At 38.4% G+C, this 20,976-nt stretch overlaps 1 protein-coding gene across 4 annotated transcripts; it reads left to right on the forward strand.

Moving 5' to 3' along the window:
- The first annotated feature begins 192 nt into the window (after positions 1-192).
- On the forward strand, positions 193-19,242 carry LOC125688426 (arylsulfatase D-like). 4 transcript variants are annotated; one of them, XM_048934522.1, is made up of 11 exons: positions 193-309; positions 8,046-8,111; positions 10,347-10,496; positions 11,255-11,376; positions 12,314-12,436; positions 13,902-14,325; positions 15,234-15,370; positions 15,580-15,714; positions 17,394-17,556; positions 18,188-18,309; positions 18,755-19,242. In XM_048934522.1, exons 2-11 carry the CDS (start codon positions 8,065-8,067, stop codon positions 19,120-19,122), a joined length of 1,791 nt encoding a protein of 596 aa, XP_048790479.1. In that variant the 5' UTR covers positions 193-309; positions 8,046-8,064; the 3' UTR covers positions 19,123-19,242. The 4 variants fall into 4 exon arrangements, with proteins under 4 accessions (XP_048790479.1, XP_048790476.1, XP_048790477.1 ...); XM_048934519.1 differs by lacking the exon at positions 193-309 and adding an exon at positions 4,886-4,966; XM_048934520.1 differs by lacking the exon at positions 193-309 and adding an exon at positions 4,899-5,027.
- Positions 19,243-20,976: the final 1,734 nt, after the last annotated feature.

Consider the following 20,976-nt stretch of genomic DNA (forward strand, 5'->3'; position numbering starts at 1 on the left):
AGATGGTAAACGGAAATGATATATATAGATATTTTTCTGTACTTGCAGATTAATATCCTAGAATGTGTAATTTTTACCTCTATTTTCAGTCATCAGTTAACTTCTTTTCTTGGCCAAGTAGCAGTTAATCACAGGTTTGAATCATTAAGAGCACATGGAGATTATTTACACGTGGTTTAAAACAAGCAATCAGTGGAAGGCCTCTCAGTTTGTAGTACAACAACCCTGCAGTAGAAAATAAACCAGGTAGTAATCGTTGGAGCCAATTTGAAAGAGAAAAAAAATATGTTTGCTTCACTTCTTCACAAGGTAAGTTTTATAAACTCTTTCTGTATGTAGAATAAGTCATTTTTGCTATGCTCAGGAACCTTGAGGTTTGGGTCCTCATGTTCACAGCATTTGGCCTTCCTTAGTCAAACCATACATCATGATACAACAAGGCAAAGGCGGGCATTGTATATCTTTTATAAACCAGTACATTATTATTAGATAGAAACTGCTCTAGTGAATACTGCTACTCCAGTTTCTACATCACTCAGGGTTTCATTTACTGACACTAGGCTTGTGGTTAGCAGCCCTGGGATACTGGGCCTAGGAACAAAGATCCTTTGAAGCTGCGCAAAGTGCGTCAACAAAACTGTTGCCAGAGTGAAATAGTGACATGAAAGGGAAAAAAATAACATGATTTATATTCTAGGCAAAACACATTTGAATCAGTAAAAGGTTGACTAAATAGCCTCCAAGGATAAAGAATGCCTCTAAGCAAGATTTTGTGCTGTATTGTGATGGTTACTGTAGCCCTTTAGACTGCATAACTCATAGCTTTAGTGTATTTAGGATGGCTTGGATAAACAGCTCATGCTTTCTTCAACCAAATAACATCAGGTCAGTGAAATCCCTACAAACTATTGCATGTTTAGGCCTTGACAGATGCATTTCTCTGGGAGCCTCACAGCTATCAAGACGGAAACTTTTCCACCACTGAGACAAATCTGCACCTAGAGATATACTGTATACCTCAACCTGGTCTGTGTTGCTTCCTCATTTATTTCGCTCTGAAATTGTTTGTGAATTGGGCTAGGCCCTCCATCTGATTAGTTTTTTGAGAAATCACAGCGAAGTCACTGAATCTCTTGCTCATGTTCTGCCTCTAGGAATCTCTCAGCATCCCTTATGATGGGCTCCTGCTCTCCTTCTGCAGAACGCTCAGTGGTGAATCATGAAGGGAGAGAGGATAAACTGCTGTCATGCTAACACAAGCGAAGCCTACATGCTGAAGTCAGTGGCAGCCTCTGCCAAAATGCACCCTTTAAAAAAAAAAAAAACAAAAAAAAAAACAGGGAAGAAAAATGAAAAAAAATGAAATGTGAATAGATGTGGAAATCATTTTTCTGTAATAGATTATTCCTATTCTGAAATATTTAATCAGTTATCCCTTGAGGTAAGAGAGTAAATCCAAGCAGACTTGCATTCATTCCCTCCGGCAGAATTCTGGGCAGAATGGATGGATTGTAGTGGATTTTTGTTAGATGTGTATCTAATTTTGCTCACCCCGTGAAATAGCCATCAGTTTGACAACTCTATCATTTTCTGAAATTCCTTCTTTCAAGAAAATCTATTCTGTCAAACAGGCATCTTTAGAAAGCTCTGAAAAACAACTAACTATATATGTCTCTATTAGAAGCTCTATGAAGCCTGGCACTAGAATGATTTTGATCTAAAAGTTTTTGGAGGAGTGAAATGGAGTCCTTCCTCCATTCTCATGCTGAGGGTGCCAGTGGGAGCCAGGCAGCTGGCCAGTGTTTTTTGAGAGCAGTCCTGTTGCATGCTCTCTGAAATACCTTATTTGCTAATATCTCACTGTCCTTGAATGTACTTCTGCCATAATTCTAAAGGAACAAGATTGTTTTATACTTATGAGAGGTACAGAGATACTCAGTAGTGATGAGATTGAATGAATTTTGTCTGAGCAGCAGCAATGAATCAAAAAGAATTCTATCAGAGAGAAAGTCATTGAGAATAGATCATCCTTCCTAAAACTCCTTCCAAAAGATGTGTATCAGAACTAGCCATAATTACTTACCCAAGATTTAAATATATGCATATACTCTCAAAAGTATTGTACTAATAAATTGACTCATTTATAACTCAACTATATTTTTGTAGAAACACACATGCATAAGTTGAGTTGTGGAAAGCTATCTTCGGTTCAGACAACACAAATTAAATCTACAAAACTGTATCAAATAGCACCATTTATAGATTCACTCCTTCAGGAAGAGAAACACCTCACTAGTTGTAGAACACCATATCATACAACAGTAGGATTGGAAACAGACAGATTGTAAAATAGTAGTCAGTTTGTCCACATTTCTTTCTCTCCAAATTGACACGCAACTATTTCAAACAATTTGTGAAAATCAATTTTTATTATTTAGCCACAGCTGTATTCACTTAGTTGGATTTGTGCTGGTCATAGCTTGAGATTATATAAATAGTATTAAGGACTGGATTTGAAGAACATCCTACAAACACTCTAAAATCTGAATGTCGATGCTCGAAAGACTTTCAGCACAGTAGTAACAAGCAACATTTGCATGTGCAGTTTAAGTTACTGGGGGTCTAATGATCTCTGTTCAATCAAACCTTTTTGTACAGCGTTCATGTGTTACATTGAAAAAAGCTATCTTTCAAGCTTAAAGAAAAAGACGTGAGGACACACTTCTCAAGTGCTACAGCTTGAATTCAGCACATACAATTGAAGATCACATGCAATTTTCAGTATTTCAAGAATGTACTTTTACATGGAGAAAACAATGAAACTTTTTCAGAATCTGCCTGACCCCATGGATTGACATCTGTGATGTCTGGACTTGAGCACAATCTCAAGCTTCTGTCAAATGGCATTTTGAGAGCAAAGCAAAATATCAGAAATAAAGGATAGTATCTGGAAACATCAAAAATAAGATTATAAGAAAAAAAATCACACAACATCTGCCTGTACTGCAACGCTGGAAAGGTCACAGCATTGCCTCATAATTCCCATTCGGTGTCACAACAGAAGAGTTTGTAATCGATTATGCATTTTTATATGCACTAACAAAAAAAAAAAGTAATCCCTAAGAAAACTGCTACTATCATAAAGAACAAATAATTCTGTCACTGCTTCAGAGTTTTTCTCTTATCTGTATTCTTCAGTGTTCACAGGATTATTTTTTTTCTCTTCTACTGCTCTCAGCAGAAGACTGGAATACTTAGAAACCTCAAACATCTGACGTAGCTACAGAGTTTACTTTCTTACAAGCTCAGGAAATATTTGAAAGATAGCCAACACATCCATTAGGTATTTATTTCTTATTTATCACTGCTAAGATAAACTATTTATAAACTAGTTACTTATGATACTTAATTCTATGAAATCACTAATCTCTTTCTAGACAGTAAGATTAAGATCGTTAATGGTATGTCAGCCTTTGCTTATTACAGGGTGTCTTTTCTATTTCTCAAAGCTCTTGTAATTCAAAAAAGGCATGCATGAGCTATTCTGTATTGTATTGGTAACATGGGCTCTTCAAGTACAAGACTGTGGTTTATACCTCTTTCTAGTGGGTGACCTATGCTACAGAGTGGCCTTCAATTTCAGTAGAATTTTATCGAGGAAAAATAAACAAATGCTAAGGGCTAACAGACTCTAGGTGGAAAAGCTCGAGTTTATATTTTGTTTCTTAACATTTAAAAATATGCATTCTTTCAGAAAGCCACCATTAAGGTGTTTATTTACTGTGAAATCCACAGTGACCGCAGTCATCACCTTTCAAATGATGGGTTTGGTTATTTTATGGAATGCTTTTCAGCTTAGTGAAAAGCTGTCAGATAACCTCTGTGATTGATGAAAGCTTTCAGAGTGAAGCTCTGGCTTTATAATCAGATGATTGGCTTCACTATATTCACTACTGCCTCAGGACAACTCACGGGCTGGATATCAATCATCTGGAAAACAATCACCTGTCTTGCGGGGTTTGTTGTCTTGTTCTTTGCCACCTATTGCTCAGTCCTGATTTGTAAAACACATGAACAGGGTTATGATGAGAGCTCATGAAATTTCAGCACAACCAGTGATGATGGAAAGGACTTCATTTCAAGTCTCAAGGGAAGCAGCATCATATACTGAAAGTTGAAGTTTCTTTCTCTGCAAATATACTGTTGTTTTTCTGGGGCACTTTGTTTCTCTGTTTGAATGAAGGAAATTGTTTTAAGCCTAGATTTCAAAAGTGAGACTGACTCCACTGGTGATAAGTCTTCATTCCAAAAGCTAAGGGAACCCTAAGGTTTCCATAAACAGTAGCTCTTCTGGGGCACTCAACTCCCATCACAAAATGCTCTTTCTTGGTATTGCAGGCTTTGCTGTGACTCAGCCTGCCAAATTGGTTGTTTTGAAAGACTAGCAATAAAGCACCCTTACTGTAATGCCTTTAGCTTGGGATTTAAAGTCACAAAAATGCCAAAACAGCCTATAAAGACACAGTGACTTACACTGCAGATAAAAGCAAAGCACAAAAATGCATACTAATGCAGTCTCCACTTCTGTGGGTGAAAAACAAACAGACATGTAATGTACATTAGCTAACACTGGTTAATTCAACAAAAAAAAATCTACGATAATATTCTCAAAAACTAACTTGTCAAAATAGCAAGTATTTTTAAAAATCTATATTCAATCTGTATACAACGTTTTGAAAAATTGAGAAAAGATTGCACTAATTCATTACAGTGCAGTGAGCACAAAGTGAGTAAAAGCTGAGCTGATATTTAAAAAAAAAAAAAAAAAAAAAAAAAAGCCTCCGTTTTCCGTTTTATCCTCGGGATGGACTTTTCCCCCCTTCCCTGGCAGGCTCCAACACTCTCTTCCCAGCAGGCCAGTACATCTCGGACAGCCAGGCCTCACAGGACAAAAGGACTTCACTCGGTATCCGCTACTGCTTGGACGGGCAAAAAGAGCGTGGGTGGGGCTGGAGAAGCGTGCAGCGGTCAGCAACAATTGTTTTCCTTCCCTCCTTCGTGCCTCCTAGGCTTTTGAGGATTTGGGGCTGAGGGGCAGGCTATCTGCTTTCTTTATTGCTCTTTCAAGAGGTGTCGTGGTTTTGCAGTGTCAAAACAAGTGCAGTTTGCCTCCTGATTGCTTCTGTGTGATGCACGCTGCTCCAGCTGTGGGACTCCTTTTGCTGCTCCCTATAGTTTGTTTGCATGCTCCCTTCCTGCCTCCAGTCCTCTGCCTTCCTGTGTTGATGTTCTCTCAGCTGCAAATACAGTGTGTGTGTGCTACAGGGGGCAGCCCAAAGCCAGGAGGTACTCTGAAGCACTGTCAACCGTAAAGCATAGGTGATTCCCCCTCTTTTATGATGTTGGCCCTTGACATCATGGCTGCTATGGCTGAACTTGCCCACCAACATCCCATTACATGTTGGCCTCGAGTTGTGCCAGGGGAGGTTTAGGTTGGATATCAGGAAACAATCCTTTATAGAAAGGGTTGTTAAGCACTGGAATAGGCTCCCCAGGGAGGTGGTTGGGTCACCATCCCTGGATGTACTTGAAAACCTTGAATGTACTTGAAAATGTGGTGCTCAGGGACATGATTTAGCAGAAGGTTGTTAGAGTTAGTGTAGTTTGGTTAGGTTGTGATTGGACTTGATGATCTTTAAGGCCTTTTCCAACTTGACCAATTGTATGATTCTAAGCTGTTGCCAAACAAGAGATGTCAGCAGAGGGGCAGACTGGCACAGAGCTGTGACATGAAAGTGGGGTGAAGCAAAAGTGTAGAATTGAGTACTGGTACAGTTGTTTCCCTGCTCTGTCTGCTCCTAGGCCATTGCCTGCTGCTCTCCTGAGCATCCAGCTGCCTGGAAGCTGTGCAAAGAAGTGAGGCAAAGCAGAACAGCACATTGCATGTGGCATGTGTCTCTTATAGAGCCACAATGCATGATGCAGTTCACATTCTACATTCTGATATACCTCTGAGTGTGATTAACCTGTTGTGTAGTATGTCATTACAGAAGGCAGAAAGCAAGCAGTTATTCTCACCTGATGGTTAAGCAGTAGAATCCCTCTAACATCTTTAAGGAGGAGGTGTTTCTTTCAGCTCTCTTGAGCTGCAAGGGTGTGTGGTAGCGGCCCCTCCAGTCTGGAGATGGCGAAGGTATATGAGATATAATTTACTTTGATCAGTGAGTGTTTGTGGTCATGGGCAGATATTTTTGATGTGGCAGTTTGTCCTTTTTCTTCTCTATTGTATTTTATGAAGGATAGACTTCAATCTAGGAATATATTCAACATGTGAAATATTCAGAGGCTGGAGGAACTGCCTGGAGCCAAGATGCAGTGAGGGAGGAAGGACTGATTTTCTCACAGTTCTGGGCTTTCAGCTTGCTGTAGTCAAAGCTAAAGAAAAGTGGAGTGTGACAAGGTGCCTAGAAAAAGGTATATAAGCCTGTTTGGAATTGGAATTGTTACAAATCCATTAAATCCATCAGGTTCACCTAATCCAACCACTTGATAAACCAAGATTTCAAGTTGAATGAATTGCATTCTAAGTCAATTAAACTACTGTTAATGGTTGATAAATTTGGAGAAAAGAAGTGTTATGGCAGTCATGTGTAATATGCACATGAAATGTGCTCTTTCAGAAGAGGGCGAGTTCTGGATAATGCTTACAGACAATTAAAAATGTTTAATGGAGTGAAATACGTCCACACAGAGTTGGGCTGGCCTATTGCTACTGCTTATGGCTCGGTAGGATTTGGCTTCGTTTAGCAGAAGTGTTTAGACTGAATTTCTGTAGTGTCCTATGACCTCCTGTGTGGGAGGTACTAGGCTGAAAAACTGATGGGAATATACTTCTGATTGTAAATGTTTTTAGTAAATAATGGCATTTTTTAATTAAGTTTTTAGTAAATAATGACATTTCAGAACTTTTCAGCTGAAATTAAGTGGTAACATCAATGACTATTTTCAAGCCAATTAGCAAATAGCCTCATAATTTATTGGTTCAATTAAACTTTGGGGACTGCACTGTGACTTCTAGTCATTCTTTGCCTGGAAGACTTCTACTGAAAATAATTTAATATCATCAGATTTCCCTTTGTCCATGCAAAGATGAGGCAGTCTATAAAATTAGTATTTTAAGATTATTTTGGTATTATATGGATCAGAAGAATTTCTGTACTGAGGAGGTGTATTGGGATGAAAACTAAGAGCAGTCTTGAAATAAAGACAGGGAAGATTTGATGAAAAGAAGCTTCCTGAAGTATGGAGCCGTTATCCTCAGGTTATTTGAACACTTTAAGTGAGAGTGTTCAAACTGGCTTTACTGGAGCTCTGTCAGGTAGCTTTTAAAAAGGTGTTTTGTAGCTGCTTGGGAAAATGCAGTGAACTTTATCCGTAATGCCAACAACTGATTGCTGGTTCACAGGCACACAGATGTGTTTGTTGTTCTGATAAAATTTTAAATTTCATCTGACTGTCTTTCTGTGGAGCCCCATAACTGGTTTCTTTACAATACTTCATTTTCTTCCATTTTAGGCATTCACTGTCAATCATATTGCTCTTTGCTTGGAAGCATTATAGCATAAATCACCTTGACTACAGACATCATGCATATGTATTTGCATGCTCCAGCTTCCAAATTCTGTCTCAGTCTCAGCAAAACTCATCAGCTAGAACCTTTATTTTCTCTGCAAGGGTTTATGCACTAATTAATCTCCTGCTGTCTTTGTCTTGAGTAAGCTCTAGTGCTCTTTCAGTATAAAATATCTTTTCTGACTCTTGAATTATGGTGTTGGCTTTTTTTTCTGCCCTCTGTCCAGTTTTTAAACTTCATGTTGAAAATTGTCACCTTTTGGTCAGAAAAACAGTACAATTCCTATCCATTCCTGTCTTTGATGTAAAATCACCTCACTGGTCTCTCTCTTGTACAGAGATAAAATAATTGGCTGAGTTATATTTCTACTATAACATCATGCTAGTGACTATACTCAATTTATTATTTTCAGGATCACTGCCTACCAGGAGATGATTGCAGTCCTACCTTGCACAGCCATTGCTGCCATTCTATTCAGGTGAACAAATTTCTGGCTCTTCCCTTCATGTATTCATTTGTACTTGGCAGAATTAAGCATACGTTGTTTGACTTGGCCCACCCTTTCTTCCAATCAGTCCAGGGTTCAAGTGAATCATTTTTCCCAATGCTCTGTTTGCTCTGTATTTTTTCCCTTCCTTACCCTCATGTAGGAAATGTAACTTCATGAGAAATCATATTGTTGTTGTTCTTCCTCACTTTTTTTTGTTGTTCCTTCTTGAATGTGAATTCTACACTGTTATAAAATGGTCTCTCCCTTTGTGCAGCCCCTTATGCCAGTATTCTGAGGTGCCAGGCTCCCATATAGATATAATTTCCTTGTAAAACTTTGTTGGAGGACCTGTATGCTATAATATCATGGTGCCGTACTTCTTGAGCTGTCCACCAAACATTGGAGTATCACCTTATGGAATAGTTCTAAGGCAAGGACAGGAGCAAAACATTAAAAGCTCAGTAGACTTTTCAGTATCTGAGTACCTGTGCCAGTGGTTTCTAACCTGTGCTTGGAAGATCATTGCTTGTCACTAAAGGTATGGGTGCTCATCTAGGGTGTAACTCTGTATTACAACTTGTAAATAAAAAGTATGTACTTGGTAGACTGTATTTTTGCAATGTTTCACACTTTTCTGATTCATTAGACAGATGATGTAAAATCACCTATTAATACTAGCTGCCAAATGATTTTAGAACCATCTTGACTTATTTGATGTACTCATGTTTTTAAACAACATATCTGTCCCAAATTGGATCCTCTGGCTATGTCATCATTTCTAGAATCTAATGTGCAGTTTTATAGGTAGAAAAAGTTTATGTATATGTACGTACATGTTTTGTATTCTTTCACCCTTATTGCTTTAAAGCTTTATCAGTGTTTTGTAGTGAAACATTCTTTCACTTTTCCTCCAAATATTGTTGAAAGATGATGCTTTTAGCCCTAAGCATCATTTTAGGTTGTTGTTGTTGCTGTTTGTTTTTATAATGTACTGTAATACTACATTACATTAGAATATGGACATGAAACTATAAGCAGTAGGTTACCTGAGATGGAATTTATTCTTGACCTTATCTAAATCCACAGTGCTGGGTCCCACCATGGGGTCAGCAAATACCCATGAAAACAAATACCCAGAAAAACAAGATGCTAGGATGGGGCTGCAGACATAAGTAAAACAGATTTCATCATTTATTTCGTTTTCATTTCATTTCATTCATGGGAAGAAGTACTCTTGTCCTCAGCAGGGAAAGAATGGCCAAGTGACTGCATTTGGGGGCTGCTTGTTTCCAGCATTCTTTAGATGTCTTTCCCCTGATTCTCTAACTGAATGCATTACCACTCTGAAGGATTCATCATGCCAGTTCTGTAACTTTTGCAAGATGCTACACTGGCAAATAGGAAATTCTCCTTTACTTAAAATGATTAATGCAAGTATAGAGATCACAAATACCTGTGCTGTTCCTACAAGCAAGACCTTATCACAACTCTGTAAATCACTGTTTTAACTGAGAAGTACAATGCACAAAAAAAATAAAACAAAAAGCTAGAACTTTGCTCTTGGGTGATTAAATTCCCATAGTAACTGTAGTTACTAATTTACAACTGGGAGTTCTCTTCTATTTACAGAAAATCCTGTATGTTGTGTTTGCCTGTTAGAGGTGGCGGTTGCTTGTTCATTCAAAAATATGTTTCTCTATATAAGATCTTACAGTACAACTGCAAGTCCTGGCATGGTTTGCAGAATTCTCAGCCTGTGCAAGAGACTGAGCTGCCCTCTGTCCATCAAAATTAGTCCATATTTCAGTAATTGCTGCACTAAAATGGTGCAAGTTAAAAATCACTCTAGGACCAGGTCTTACTTGGAGGAATGCTTAGCTTCAAATGCACTAAGTGTATTTATTGAAGAAGTCTGGTGCATATGTGTAAAAGTGTAAATTCTCCTTTTGCCAGATACTAAATGCAATTGAGCAGTATGTGGGTGTTAGCATGTTGGAATGTCAGCAGAAAGGCTACTGCAACCTGTCTGATGACAGTGATGTGGCTGGTAGAAATGCAAGAAATGAAATCATTAAAACTCTGGCCTTCTGCTTTCCGCTGAAAGTGAGACCGGGAAACTGAGTTTTCCCACTGATTTGTTTCTAATACTACCCATCTGGTGCCCGAGGGCTCACAACCACTCTCAGAGTCCCAGATTTAAACAGTCACTTTGTTGTGTTTCAGGAGGCACTTCCTAATGGCGCTGATTTCATGTTTATTCTGGAATACATTTGGCTTTAGTACAGCTGTGGGCTCTAAACCCAACATACTTTTGTTTCTGGCTGATGATCTCGGCATTGGAGATGTAGGATGTTATGGGAACAATACCATAAGGTAAAAAAAAGTCTCAGAAAAATATATTTTACACTACAGAATATCTATCCTGAGTAATTAAACCTAACAAGAAAATAAGAGCAGTTCTTAATTCAAGGCACTGGTAGTTCAGTAATTGGTACATTAAAGTACCTGTTGTTTCTATGCACATGGGAATAGAGCCTAAATAAACAATGCACAGTGAAAGGGAAAAAACATCATGTTTTCATTTTGTTTTTTATTTTTTTCTACTATTTCCTCCCCCCCCATGTGCTAACTCTCCAATTACATATTTTAGTAATAAAATTTTCTCTCATTCTCATTCATGAAATTCTTAATTCCATTTCATACATACTTAAGCTTCCCTGTGCTTTTCCAGTATCTGTTTCAACTCTTCCTGTTGCTGTAGTCCATTTCTGTGGGAGAGCTAGGCTCATAAAATTTAACTATTTAAAGTTATATGCAAAATCTTAAAATATAAGTTCTATGTAATGTTACATCACCCTATTATGAAATAAGCACTGTGTTTAAAAGCAGGATGCAGAAAGTCTTGGTTCCAGTAGCTCTATGTGCTCTGGGAGACTGACTGAATAAACTCTGAAATTAAGGATCTAACTGGGTTGAAAAAAAAAAATGAACAGCAGGAGTTTTGGCCTTAAAAAAATTACCCTCCTTATATAAATGTCTTTCCATTTTAGTTTTGTTTTTAAACTAAAATTACAAAAATTGTAAAAATAAAGTTCAGGATACTTCTTTTAAAAATTGAAATTTTATTTTAGGACCCCAAACATTGACCGCCTGGCAAGAGAAGGAGTGAAGCTTACTCAGCACATTGCTGCAGCTCCGCTCTGCACTCCAAGCAGAGCAGCTTTTCTCACTGGCAGATACCCCATCAGATCAGGTTGGGCCCATTTTGAACGACAGATTTCTAATGTACGGAGCTGAGGGACAATAATAGCTAATAAGAAGGAATGGAGGAGAATTCAGCTAATTCCTCACCCTGAGTTAGAAAGTGCATAGCCAGTGTCTGTAACTTTCTGTAAGTAATTTACAGTCAGAAACCACTGCCTCACCAGCTGACATCAGCTTACTTTATAGGATTCAGAAAATCTTTATGATGAAAATAGATGGCTATAGGGAAATGCCAACAGTATCGTTTGTCATTTCTCTAGTACACCACAGCCTGGGCTGAGCTGTTGGAATTCATTTTGATGGTGATGGTTAGAGATAAGGTTGAAACGAGGCTCCCAAGAGGAAAGTGTGGAAGTTCATAGCCAAGATAGCGCAGAAAGTCACAAAACTGAAGTGACAATGGGATACTGGATCCATTAACCACCTACTTGAGACACATTTTGGAAGACTTAATAGATATCTTCCAGTAGGAGTTACATAGGAGAATGAGGTGCTTACATTAGGAGAGCTAAGTGGAAAATCAATGTGTTGAGAGAGCTATATCTCACCTAACATTACACAACATCCCCCTGAGATAGGGAAATGCAATTATCTCTCATTTCAGATGAGGAGCAGAGAGGCCAAATGATAACATATACTCAGAAAAGCGGAAAAGAGAATCTACTATATACTGTCCCCACCAATTAATTTTCAGCTTGATGGTAAATCTAGCACTAGGCAGCATTTGTTTTGAAAAATAACACTTGAATTTAGATGTGCTATTGCTAATGGGATGCACCTACCTTTGAGATATGCCTAAATTTACATTTAGTGAGGAACTCTGCTGGCTGTAGGTTAAGCACCTGACCTGGGGGCTGACAGGAGCATCCCAGCCTCTGCAAGCAGAGCACGAGACCATCAGGGATGATCTGAACTATTTCTATCAGGAATGGCTTCCAGCAATCAATACCGAGCACTGCAGTGGAATGCTGGGTCAGGAGGGCTCCCTGAAAATGAAACAACTTTTGCCAGACTTCTACAGCAACAAGGCTATACCACTGGGCTGATAGGTAAGTGAAAATGTTTTAGTATAAGTTTGAAAAATGATTTAATTACATGAATTTAGGCACTGCACTTGTCCCAAATGGTTGATGAACGTGATTCCTTTCCAGAAGATTGAAGGCAGAAAACAACACCTTGTAATTACAAGACTGAAAATAGTGTGATCTAAAGAGTTTTAAGACAATACAGATATTTGCACAGGGCATGTGAAGCAGGAAGGATTAAAACCTAACCCATTATTATTATGGGTGAGCATTTATTTTACTTGGCTTAAGGCTTTTGAATGTTTTGCCCACTGAAAGAGTTTTGTTAACTTTGTTATTTGTTCCAAATAAAACAGTCTTTGAGCATTTCAAAGGCATTTGAGGCAAAAGGCAAGGAAATGAAAGAAGATAGGGAAAGAAAGGAATGAAGTCTGTACCCACAAAACAGGTGATGAAGCACAAGTGCCTCACAGGTGATGCTGTGAGGCCTCAAAGAGGCACAGTACTGTGGCAGTTCCCTCAAATGAAGCTGAGGAAGATAGAAGAACATTAGAGAAACACTGTCCTGGAGCACATGCCTTCCTGTCTGTGACATTGATCAGACCTCTACAGTTTCAATTTTCATCATTCTTTTTCTAAATACTCTAAAATGGGCTGGCAAAGTATTTCTTCTCCCTTCTGTCCTGCTTTTATTACTTGCTCAAGTGAAAGATACTTCTGCAATGGATCGTTTAGTATAAATTTATAGGTCCCTTAAAGCCAAGGAGTTCAGCTGTGCCAAAAACATTGTCATCTCCAAGTTCTGAAAATAAATGTGGCTACATTGAATTGAAAGATAATGAGGTAAAGTCTTCCTGGCTGAGTCTATAATTACCTGGCAATCATATAGACCAGCAAACCTCAGGGTTCTTTGATCCAGCACATTTTCTAAGTTTTTGTCTGCATGCTCTGTTTGGGAGACTAGGCAGGGATAGAGTGAAAGGTTGTTTTACACCTTTCCCTCCTCTTCATATTGAATAAGAACAATGCCTAGGAAATCATTTTTCTGAGTCTGGTGATCAGAGTGTTTGTCAACACTGGCCAAGAGTTTCTTGGATATTCTAGTAAATTTATAACGTATTAAAAGAAGTTGCAAGTAAAGCAACTGAAAGTTAGGAAGGAGGTATATTAAAGAAAGCAGCTGGTGATTTAGAGACCATGATCCCCTGATCCTCATTGAAAAGCAATTGAAATCCCATCCTCAACCTTCATCACTTCAGTACCTGACCTGGCCATTTTGCAGATTTCTCTTTTTATTGTGTGACCATTTGGGGTTCGCACATTAGGACACAACATTTACCCATCAAGCACTGGTTTCATCCTGCCTGCTTGTGCACTTTGATGCTTTGATTCACCAAATTCCCAAGGAAGTACTTGCAATGCTACTTGAGCATCTGTTCAAGTTGTCCAGTTAAATGTTCTGATTTTTTTCATGCTTTAAAACTTTCAGGAAAGTGGCATCAAGGTGTAAACTGTGAATCCTTCAATGATCATTGTCACCATCCCCTAAATCATGGGTTTGACTACTTTTATGGCATGCCTTTTACACTTATAAGCAACTGTCAAGAAAACAAGCCTCCAGATATGGATGTAGCCCTTCAAGACAAGCTTTGGCTTTACAGTCAGATAATTGCCCTTGCTGTTCTTACTCTTGCTGCTGGAAGACTGACTGGTTTGGTTTCCATCCGCTGGAAGATAATTGCCTGTTTCACGTTGGCGGGCTGCCTTTTCTTCATTTCTTGGTACTCCAGTTATGGATTTGTGCAGCGTTGGAACTGCATCCTAATGAGGAACCATGATATCACTGAGCAGCCAATGAGATTAGAGAGGACTGCTTCCCTCATGCTGAAGGAGGCAATGTCATTTATCAAAAGGTAAAATGATTGTCTGTAGTTTTCTTTAAAAGTGATAGGAGGCTCTGGGCTCTTGGAATAGGGTATTTTTTTCCACTCTAGCTATAGCCATATAGCTTTTAAAAATATAACTTCTTAAAAGTCATAGCCAAGTTTTTTATTTAGAAATTTAAATTTTAGTTGCCCACATAGAAAAAGACAACAAATAAGATTTCACCAAATGATACATAAACATCTCATACACTGTAATCTGTAAATAATAAATTTCTTCCATTATTGACCAGCTAATTCTTACATGTCACTCTGCAAGCCTCATTTGTGGTTTTTCTCATAATCCTTATAAAACATGAGATAAAAGGGGAATGATGCACAAAATTATTCCGTGTGAAAATCTCAAAACATTTAGCTCCATTTTCATGTCATTCAAACACTTGAGAAGGAAGCTGACTAACAGCATTAATTTACTACTAGCTTCAAGTTCCTCTTTGGCCTATACAGCCCTTGATAAATATTTCTGTGTGCCAGATGTCTTTCTGTAAAACAGGGAGAGTAACTGTCCTTTTCTTAAAAGTATATTTAAACATATATACTGAAAGACTTTAATGGCCATCTTAGAAAAGTCATGTCAATCTAGGTAAATATAAAACTATTTCCAATTGCTTTTAATTAAAAAAAGAATCAGAGACATGCAGCTGATTCTTAAAAGCACTGCACGAGTGCCATGCCTGTTTACACATGGGAATCTGACTAAAAACCTATCTGTCTTGTCTACATTTCATGCAAGAAAGCAACAATAAACTAAGATCAACGGGGTTGCATTGTATGTGGATACAGTATAGACCGATTGTTTGTGTCTGTGCACTGATGAATATGAAAACTTTCAAAATATTTCAAATGCACAGCAAAAATTATGCTTCTTTGTTTTTAAGAAACAGACATGGACCATTCCTTCTCTTTGTTTCCTTTCTTCATGTTCACACACCTCTCTACACCACAGTGAAATTTCTTGGGAAAAGCCATCACGGTTTGTATGGAGACAATGTAGAAGAAATGGACTGGATGGTGGGTAAGTATCCTTGATGAGGGATTTGTTTCAGATATGTATATCTGTGTGTTTTAAAGCAAGAGAAGCAATAAAGCCAAGTATCCACAGCAATCTATGCTGTTAAAACCTTCTCAGAACACATTGCAAAATATCATCAAAATGTTATACGTGTGGATTGATCTTTCTAACTGCTTAATTGGAACCCTGATGTCTCTCTCCTTAAATTTAAGGCAAAATTTTAGATTTGCTTGACAAGGAAGGTCTGAAAAATCATACATTTACATACTTTGCCTCTGATCATGGAGGACACTTGGAAGCTCAGAATGGTTCTACCCAGATGGGTGGCTGGAATGGCATTTATAAAGGTAAGAAATGAAATACAGCTTTACATGTTGATTAAAAACAGAAACACAATGATGTAACCTAGGTGAAGTTGTTAAGGCTAGAGTGGGTTACGTTGTTTTCTGGCTTGAAATACAGGCAACAAACATAGGTGCTTTAATCTTACTTTTTCTTTCAGTAAAATGTAAGCATTATTACACATCTCTTTGATAACAGTACTATACAGTTTGATACCTGTAAACTATTCGGTGTTCTCAAGCAAAAAGCACTGAATAAAATACTATAGATCCCTTTAAAGCTCCTCTTTTTCCCCTGCTAGACCCCAAATATGTTTGTTCCTGATTTACTTTTTTTTTTTTTTCTCATTATTTCCAGAAATCATTGCCTATTTGATATGAAATAGGGTAAGGACACACTGTGCTATGACTTACAGCAACAGTTTAGCCCCCTGTATGCCTCCAAACTCTATGTAAGTCAATGATTGGCGTAAGACCCAAATGACTTTGGTGATGCAAAAAGACGTCACTCACTACTGCCTGCTTTTTGTGCTGTGAATTATGATTCAGCCTCCTGAGCAGTGCAGGAGAATTCTAAAGCCACAAGATATGCATTCATTGCACTTTCTCCCATCTGCCCCAGCAACACTGAATCATTAAATCACTTCCTCCTGTGTTCTGCCATGAGCATGTGCTTGGACAGGACTCAGGGTTTAGGCTCTCTTACCACCAGTGAACCATCCACTTCTTGCCCAAACTTCTCTTGTTTTTACTTTCCTAAAACAGTTTTTTTCCAATTACAAACCTTCTTGAGCTTTTCTGCAGGGCACAGCGGAGGTCTAAGACATGGAACTTTGGCTCCCACATGGTGAATGTTTTGATGCCGAGCAATGGTTGCTGGCTCTTAGGGAAAGTCTTATTTATAGTATGCTTGTTCTCCATCTCTTTCCTTATTTCATCTCTGGTATCAAGATGCTGTATTGTGTTAGTTTACGTTAGTAGCAAGCTGGGAAAAGGTGTTTTGCTGTCATTTTAAGTAACGTGCATATGATTTGATTTCATAGTTCAGATTTTTTGCTTCTGAGTTTAGGGATATTGCATTAGGAAAGTCAGATCCAAATCTCAATTTGAAAAATACAAAAGATGTTTAAGGCATTTGGAAATATTTCTGTGTTAAAAACATGTATTTTCTTCCAACACTTGAAGGGATCATATAAACAGGAGGGGGTGTGTCTGTTTATGAGAGTGGATAGTGATAGGACAAGGGGAAATGGTTTTAAACTAAGCAGGGGATGTTTAGGTTAGATGTTAGGAGGAAGTTTTTCACTCAGAGGGTGGTGACGCACTGGAACAGGTTGCCCAAGGAGGCTGTGGATGCCCCATCCCTGGAGAAATTCAAGGCCAGGGTGGATGTGGCTCTGGGCAGCCTGATCTGGTGGCTGTTGACCTTGCACATAGCAGGTAGGATCTTTGAGGTCCTTTCCAACCCAGGCCATTCTATGATTCTATGATTCTGAAGGGAATCCATGGATACAAAGAGAAGAAATATTTTTTAGAGCTGTTTGTTAAGGTAAGATAGTAATTCTTAAGTTTTGTGTAAATTTAAACAGAGTATTGAGTGTTTCTTCAGTCTTGTGTCTGCTGCCTCTGTGAATACTTCCTTGTGAGTTTGCCTCTGAACTGTATATTGTTTAATTTTACTGCAGGTGGAAAAGGCATGGGAGGTTGGGAAGGAGGGATCCGTGTGCCAGGAATATTCAGGTGGCCAGGAGTGTTACCTGCAGGCATTGTTATCAATGAACCTACGAGTCTGATGGATATTTTTCCCACGGTTGTTCATCTGGCTGGAGGAATATTGCCTCAGGACAGGTATGGAGATATTTTCAGTAGGAGAAATTGAACGGAGAGTTATCAACTAAATAATTTCAGTGTTTTGGGTTTGTTTTTTTTTTAATAATCCAAGGAGATCTCCCATTTATACTGTAGTCTCAAGCCCAGTCTAAGATTTTAAACTCAAAAGCAACCCTCCCTCTTTTCTCCATACACACCTGGATATGCCCCCAGGTATGCATGTGGCCACAGGTCTTGTTCATTTCTAAACAAAATTCAGCATCGCTCAGGAAAGAATTGATGGCTGAAGTTATTTTGGTATCAAATTACCAAAGCTATGGACACATACAGACTCCTCCTAACAACGTTAAGCCCGTACTTGTTCAAAAGATTTCTACAAACTCCTTTGAATTTGCTATATATAAACAATTATGGGATCAGTATCAATTTGTCTGAATAAAGAATATTATTCCAGTAGACCAAACCCTAAATACTGTGTATGTATTACTAGCTGGAATAAGTTTCTCCATGTATTTTGAAAATAGTGAATTAACTCAATAAATTAAAAAAGTCTAAAGGATTTAAAATGTTGGCCTGACAATCTGCTGGCTGTGACAATATACAGTTAACTCTGTCAGGTCTGTCCCTTCCTGAATATTCATTACATTAGGGTAATCGACGGACGAAACTTGATGCCTTTACTCCAAGGAAGAAGTCAAAAGTCAGAGCATAAGTTTCTCTTTCACTATTGTGGATCCTACTTGCATGCAGTGCGATGGCACCAAAAGGACAGTAAGTGTAAACGTTTCCCGTGAACTACGGTATAAGATTTCTTCTCTTGATATCTTTCTTGATGTATGACGGATTTCTTGCATGATGACATTTATCTGTATTGATCTCTGAGATTTTTGAAATTGTTATGCATTATATACCAGTAATTCTCGCTAGCTGGAGCTGTCTTACAGCTAAAAAATACTTGTAAGTAATAAAGGAAATGCATTATAGGAAGTGGGATGGAAATAGAAGCTGGCTGCCTACTACGCTTGAAGCCTGATACGTCTTCTTCACTATTTTCTATCTTCAAAGTCAGTACTTGGTGCAGAGAATGTTATCTGTGGTGATGTGAAAGCCAGGGTTTGTGACAAGAGATCTCCTTAGTAAGCAACCAGTACTTGAAGACAATTCATCTTTTCCTCTACTGTCTTGTAGTTGTGCCATAAGATTTCTTTTCTGACAGGTGGAGCTGTCTGGAAGGCTCATTATGTGACCCCAGTCTTTCATCCAGCTGGGGCTGGGGCTTGTTATGGAAAAAGAATTTGCCCATGTTTTGGGGAAGGTGTGACCCATCATGATCCTCCACTACTGTTTGACCTCTCACGAGACCCTTCTGAGTCCCAGCCTCTGTCAGCTGACACCGAGCCCCTCTTTGACACTGTAATAGAGCGGATTGGGAGAGCCATTGAAGAGCACCGCAGGACACTGACTGCAGTCCCACAGCAGCTCTCCAGGTACAACATCATCTGGAAGCCATGGCTGCAGCCCTGTTGTGGGATGTTCCCGTTTTGTTGGTGTGATAAAGAAGGTGAAAACACACAGAGTTTGTGAGATGGATGACTGCTATCATGTCCTTTGGCACTGAGTCCTTTGCTGACCAAGCGTTCAGAAAATAATCATGTCCTTTGTCTTGCAAGCCAAGTGAATGAAAATAAAGTAATTTTGAGTTGAGATTTACTCTTTTATTCTTTACCACTAAACAAAGGTTTAAGGAAATCCTGTCCAGTGTGGTAAAGGACTGGAGTGGAGACAGTTTTTTACAGATTTAGATCTAAGAGACAGCTGTAGAGGGATATGCCTAAGTTTTGTCTAGTTTATGCCTGCCCAAGCAGGACAATTTGGAGAACTCCAAAGAAACCCTAGTATGTCATGCTGACTTAGATAAATCTCTGTATGATTGCAGTTGTGCTTCTGTGGTCTATGATTCATGGGCATTCTCTATCCAACATAGTAGTTTGTCGTTATTGGTTTCTTCATTTTTCTATCATCTTTGTGGAAGTATTATTGAGATGTTGAGTGATTGTGATTTTGTCAGGGATAGTTCTCATGCAACTTTACTTGATTGACAATAACAGATATCAAAAAAATATGAAGTCGGAAATGTTGAAGACCAGTATAACTCTGCAATAGTGACAAAGAAGAGGGAAGCAATTTGCGCTTCAGTAGGAGGTCCTGATGCAGATTATGTTGGCATACAGTAGTTTTATTGTATAAAAGTTGCCAATAAAAATGTTTGGATAAATACCATGCACTGTTTCATAGTCAGTTAGCAAAATGTGGTCCTTTTGAAGCTCATAAGAGTTAATGTTTAAAATATTTGGCAGTCATATGCCTATATTTACAAACCATAGCTCCTAAGAAGGGATCATGCCAGTTCTAGTTTAAAAGAAAACAAGAACCAACCAAGCAAAAACCTAGTGGTATGACCCTAGCTAGGCTTTCTATGGAGGCACATGACTGTACTGAAGATTGCAGTGAAATTGCAGAGACTTTAATGCTTTAAGCTGTGCTATTGACTGTTCCTCACAGGATGTATATGAAGTCAGGTTTTATTATAAGCATACTGCTAAAACTCTGTACAGAAATTGGGTTTTGAAGTGAGTTAACAGAAAGTGATTGTTTACAGATTTTGCAGATATATTTTTTTCTCCCCTTACAGCTGCCCCTGCAAACATTTTACTTGCTCAGCCAGTCTATTTGCTTCATTTTTCTTATCTCAGTGTTTTTTCATTAGCATTACTTAGAGATGATGCAAATTTCTGTTGTGTCATTTCAGTCTGTTGTTTCTTTACTACTACAGAAAACTTGTCAAGGTTATAAGGGGATGTATGAACGCCTGCACTTCCTTTTAGTACCCAGACATGAGAAAAAATAGAAAGTGCCAGTATAAAGCACCCAGTGACTCAAAATTAAGCTTTTGCTGGCAGAGAATTTGCAGTAGTGAGGAAAAAATATCTCCCTGTGCTTTGGTGCAGTGAAAAAATTCCATAAACTGAAAAGGAGGAAATAGTGCAGGGCTCAAAATGTATGGAAATGTAATGTCCTTTCTGCTTCATTGCTATAAAGCTTTTTTTTTTTCTTTCTTATAAAAGGTCTTGAGCACAACTAAGCTGAACCAAGACAATACATAATCACAGCTGTTACCTTTGCAGTGGGGCACTAACATAGTGGTGAATAATAGGATGTAAGGGCTATACAAGCAGAATGCCCTTCCATTTCCAGAAATAGATTTGTAATGAGAAGAAAATTCAAAGCTTGTTTTTTTGTTTTTTTGTTTTTTGTATTTAAAGACAAGCCAGCAGCAGCATGGGCACATCTTCGGTAGTCATCTCATGGTAAGAATAATGGAAGCAGCCTAGAAAAGCTGAGAGAAAAGTTTAGTTATCGTTTGGACCAAAGACAGAT

Source organism: Lagopus muta, chromosome 1 (assembly GCF_023343835.1).
Source record: "Lagopus muta isolate bLagMut1 chromosome 1, bLagMut1 primary, whole genome shotgun sequence".
Classification (NCBI taxonomy): Eukaryota; Metazoa; Chordata; class Aves; order Galliformes; family Phasianidae; genus Lagopus; species Lagopus muta.

Coding starts and splice junctions, on each gene's coding strand:
- LOC125688426 (XM_048934522.1), top strand. CDS start 8,065: ATGATTGCAGTCCTACCTTGCACAGCCATTGCTGCCATTCTATTCAG. Junction 14,326..15,233: donor GCAATGTCATTTATCAAAAG/GTAAAATGATTG, acceptor TTTGTTTTTAAG/AAACAGACATGGACCATTCC. Junction 15,715..17,393: donor CTGGAATGGCATTTATAAAG/GTAAGAAATGAA, acceptor ATTTTACTGCAG/GTGGAAAAGGCATGGGAGGT.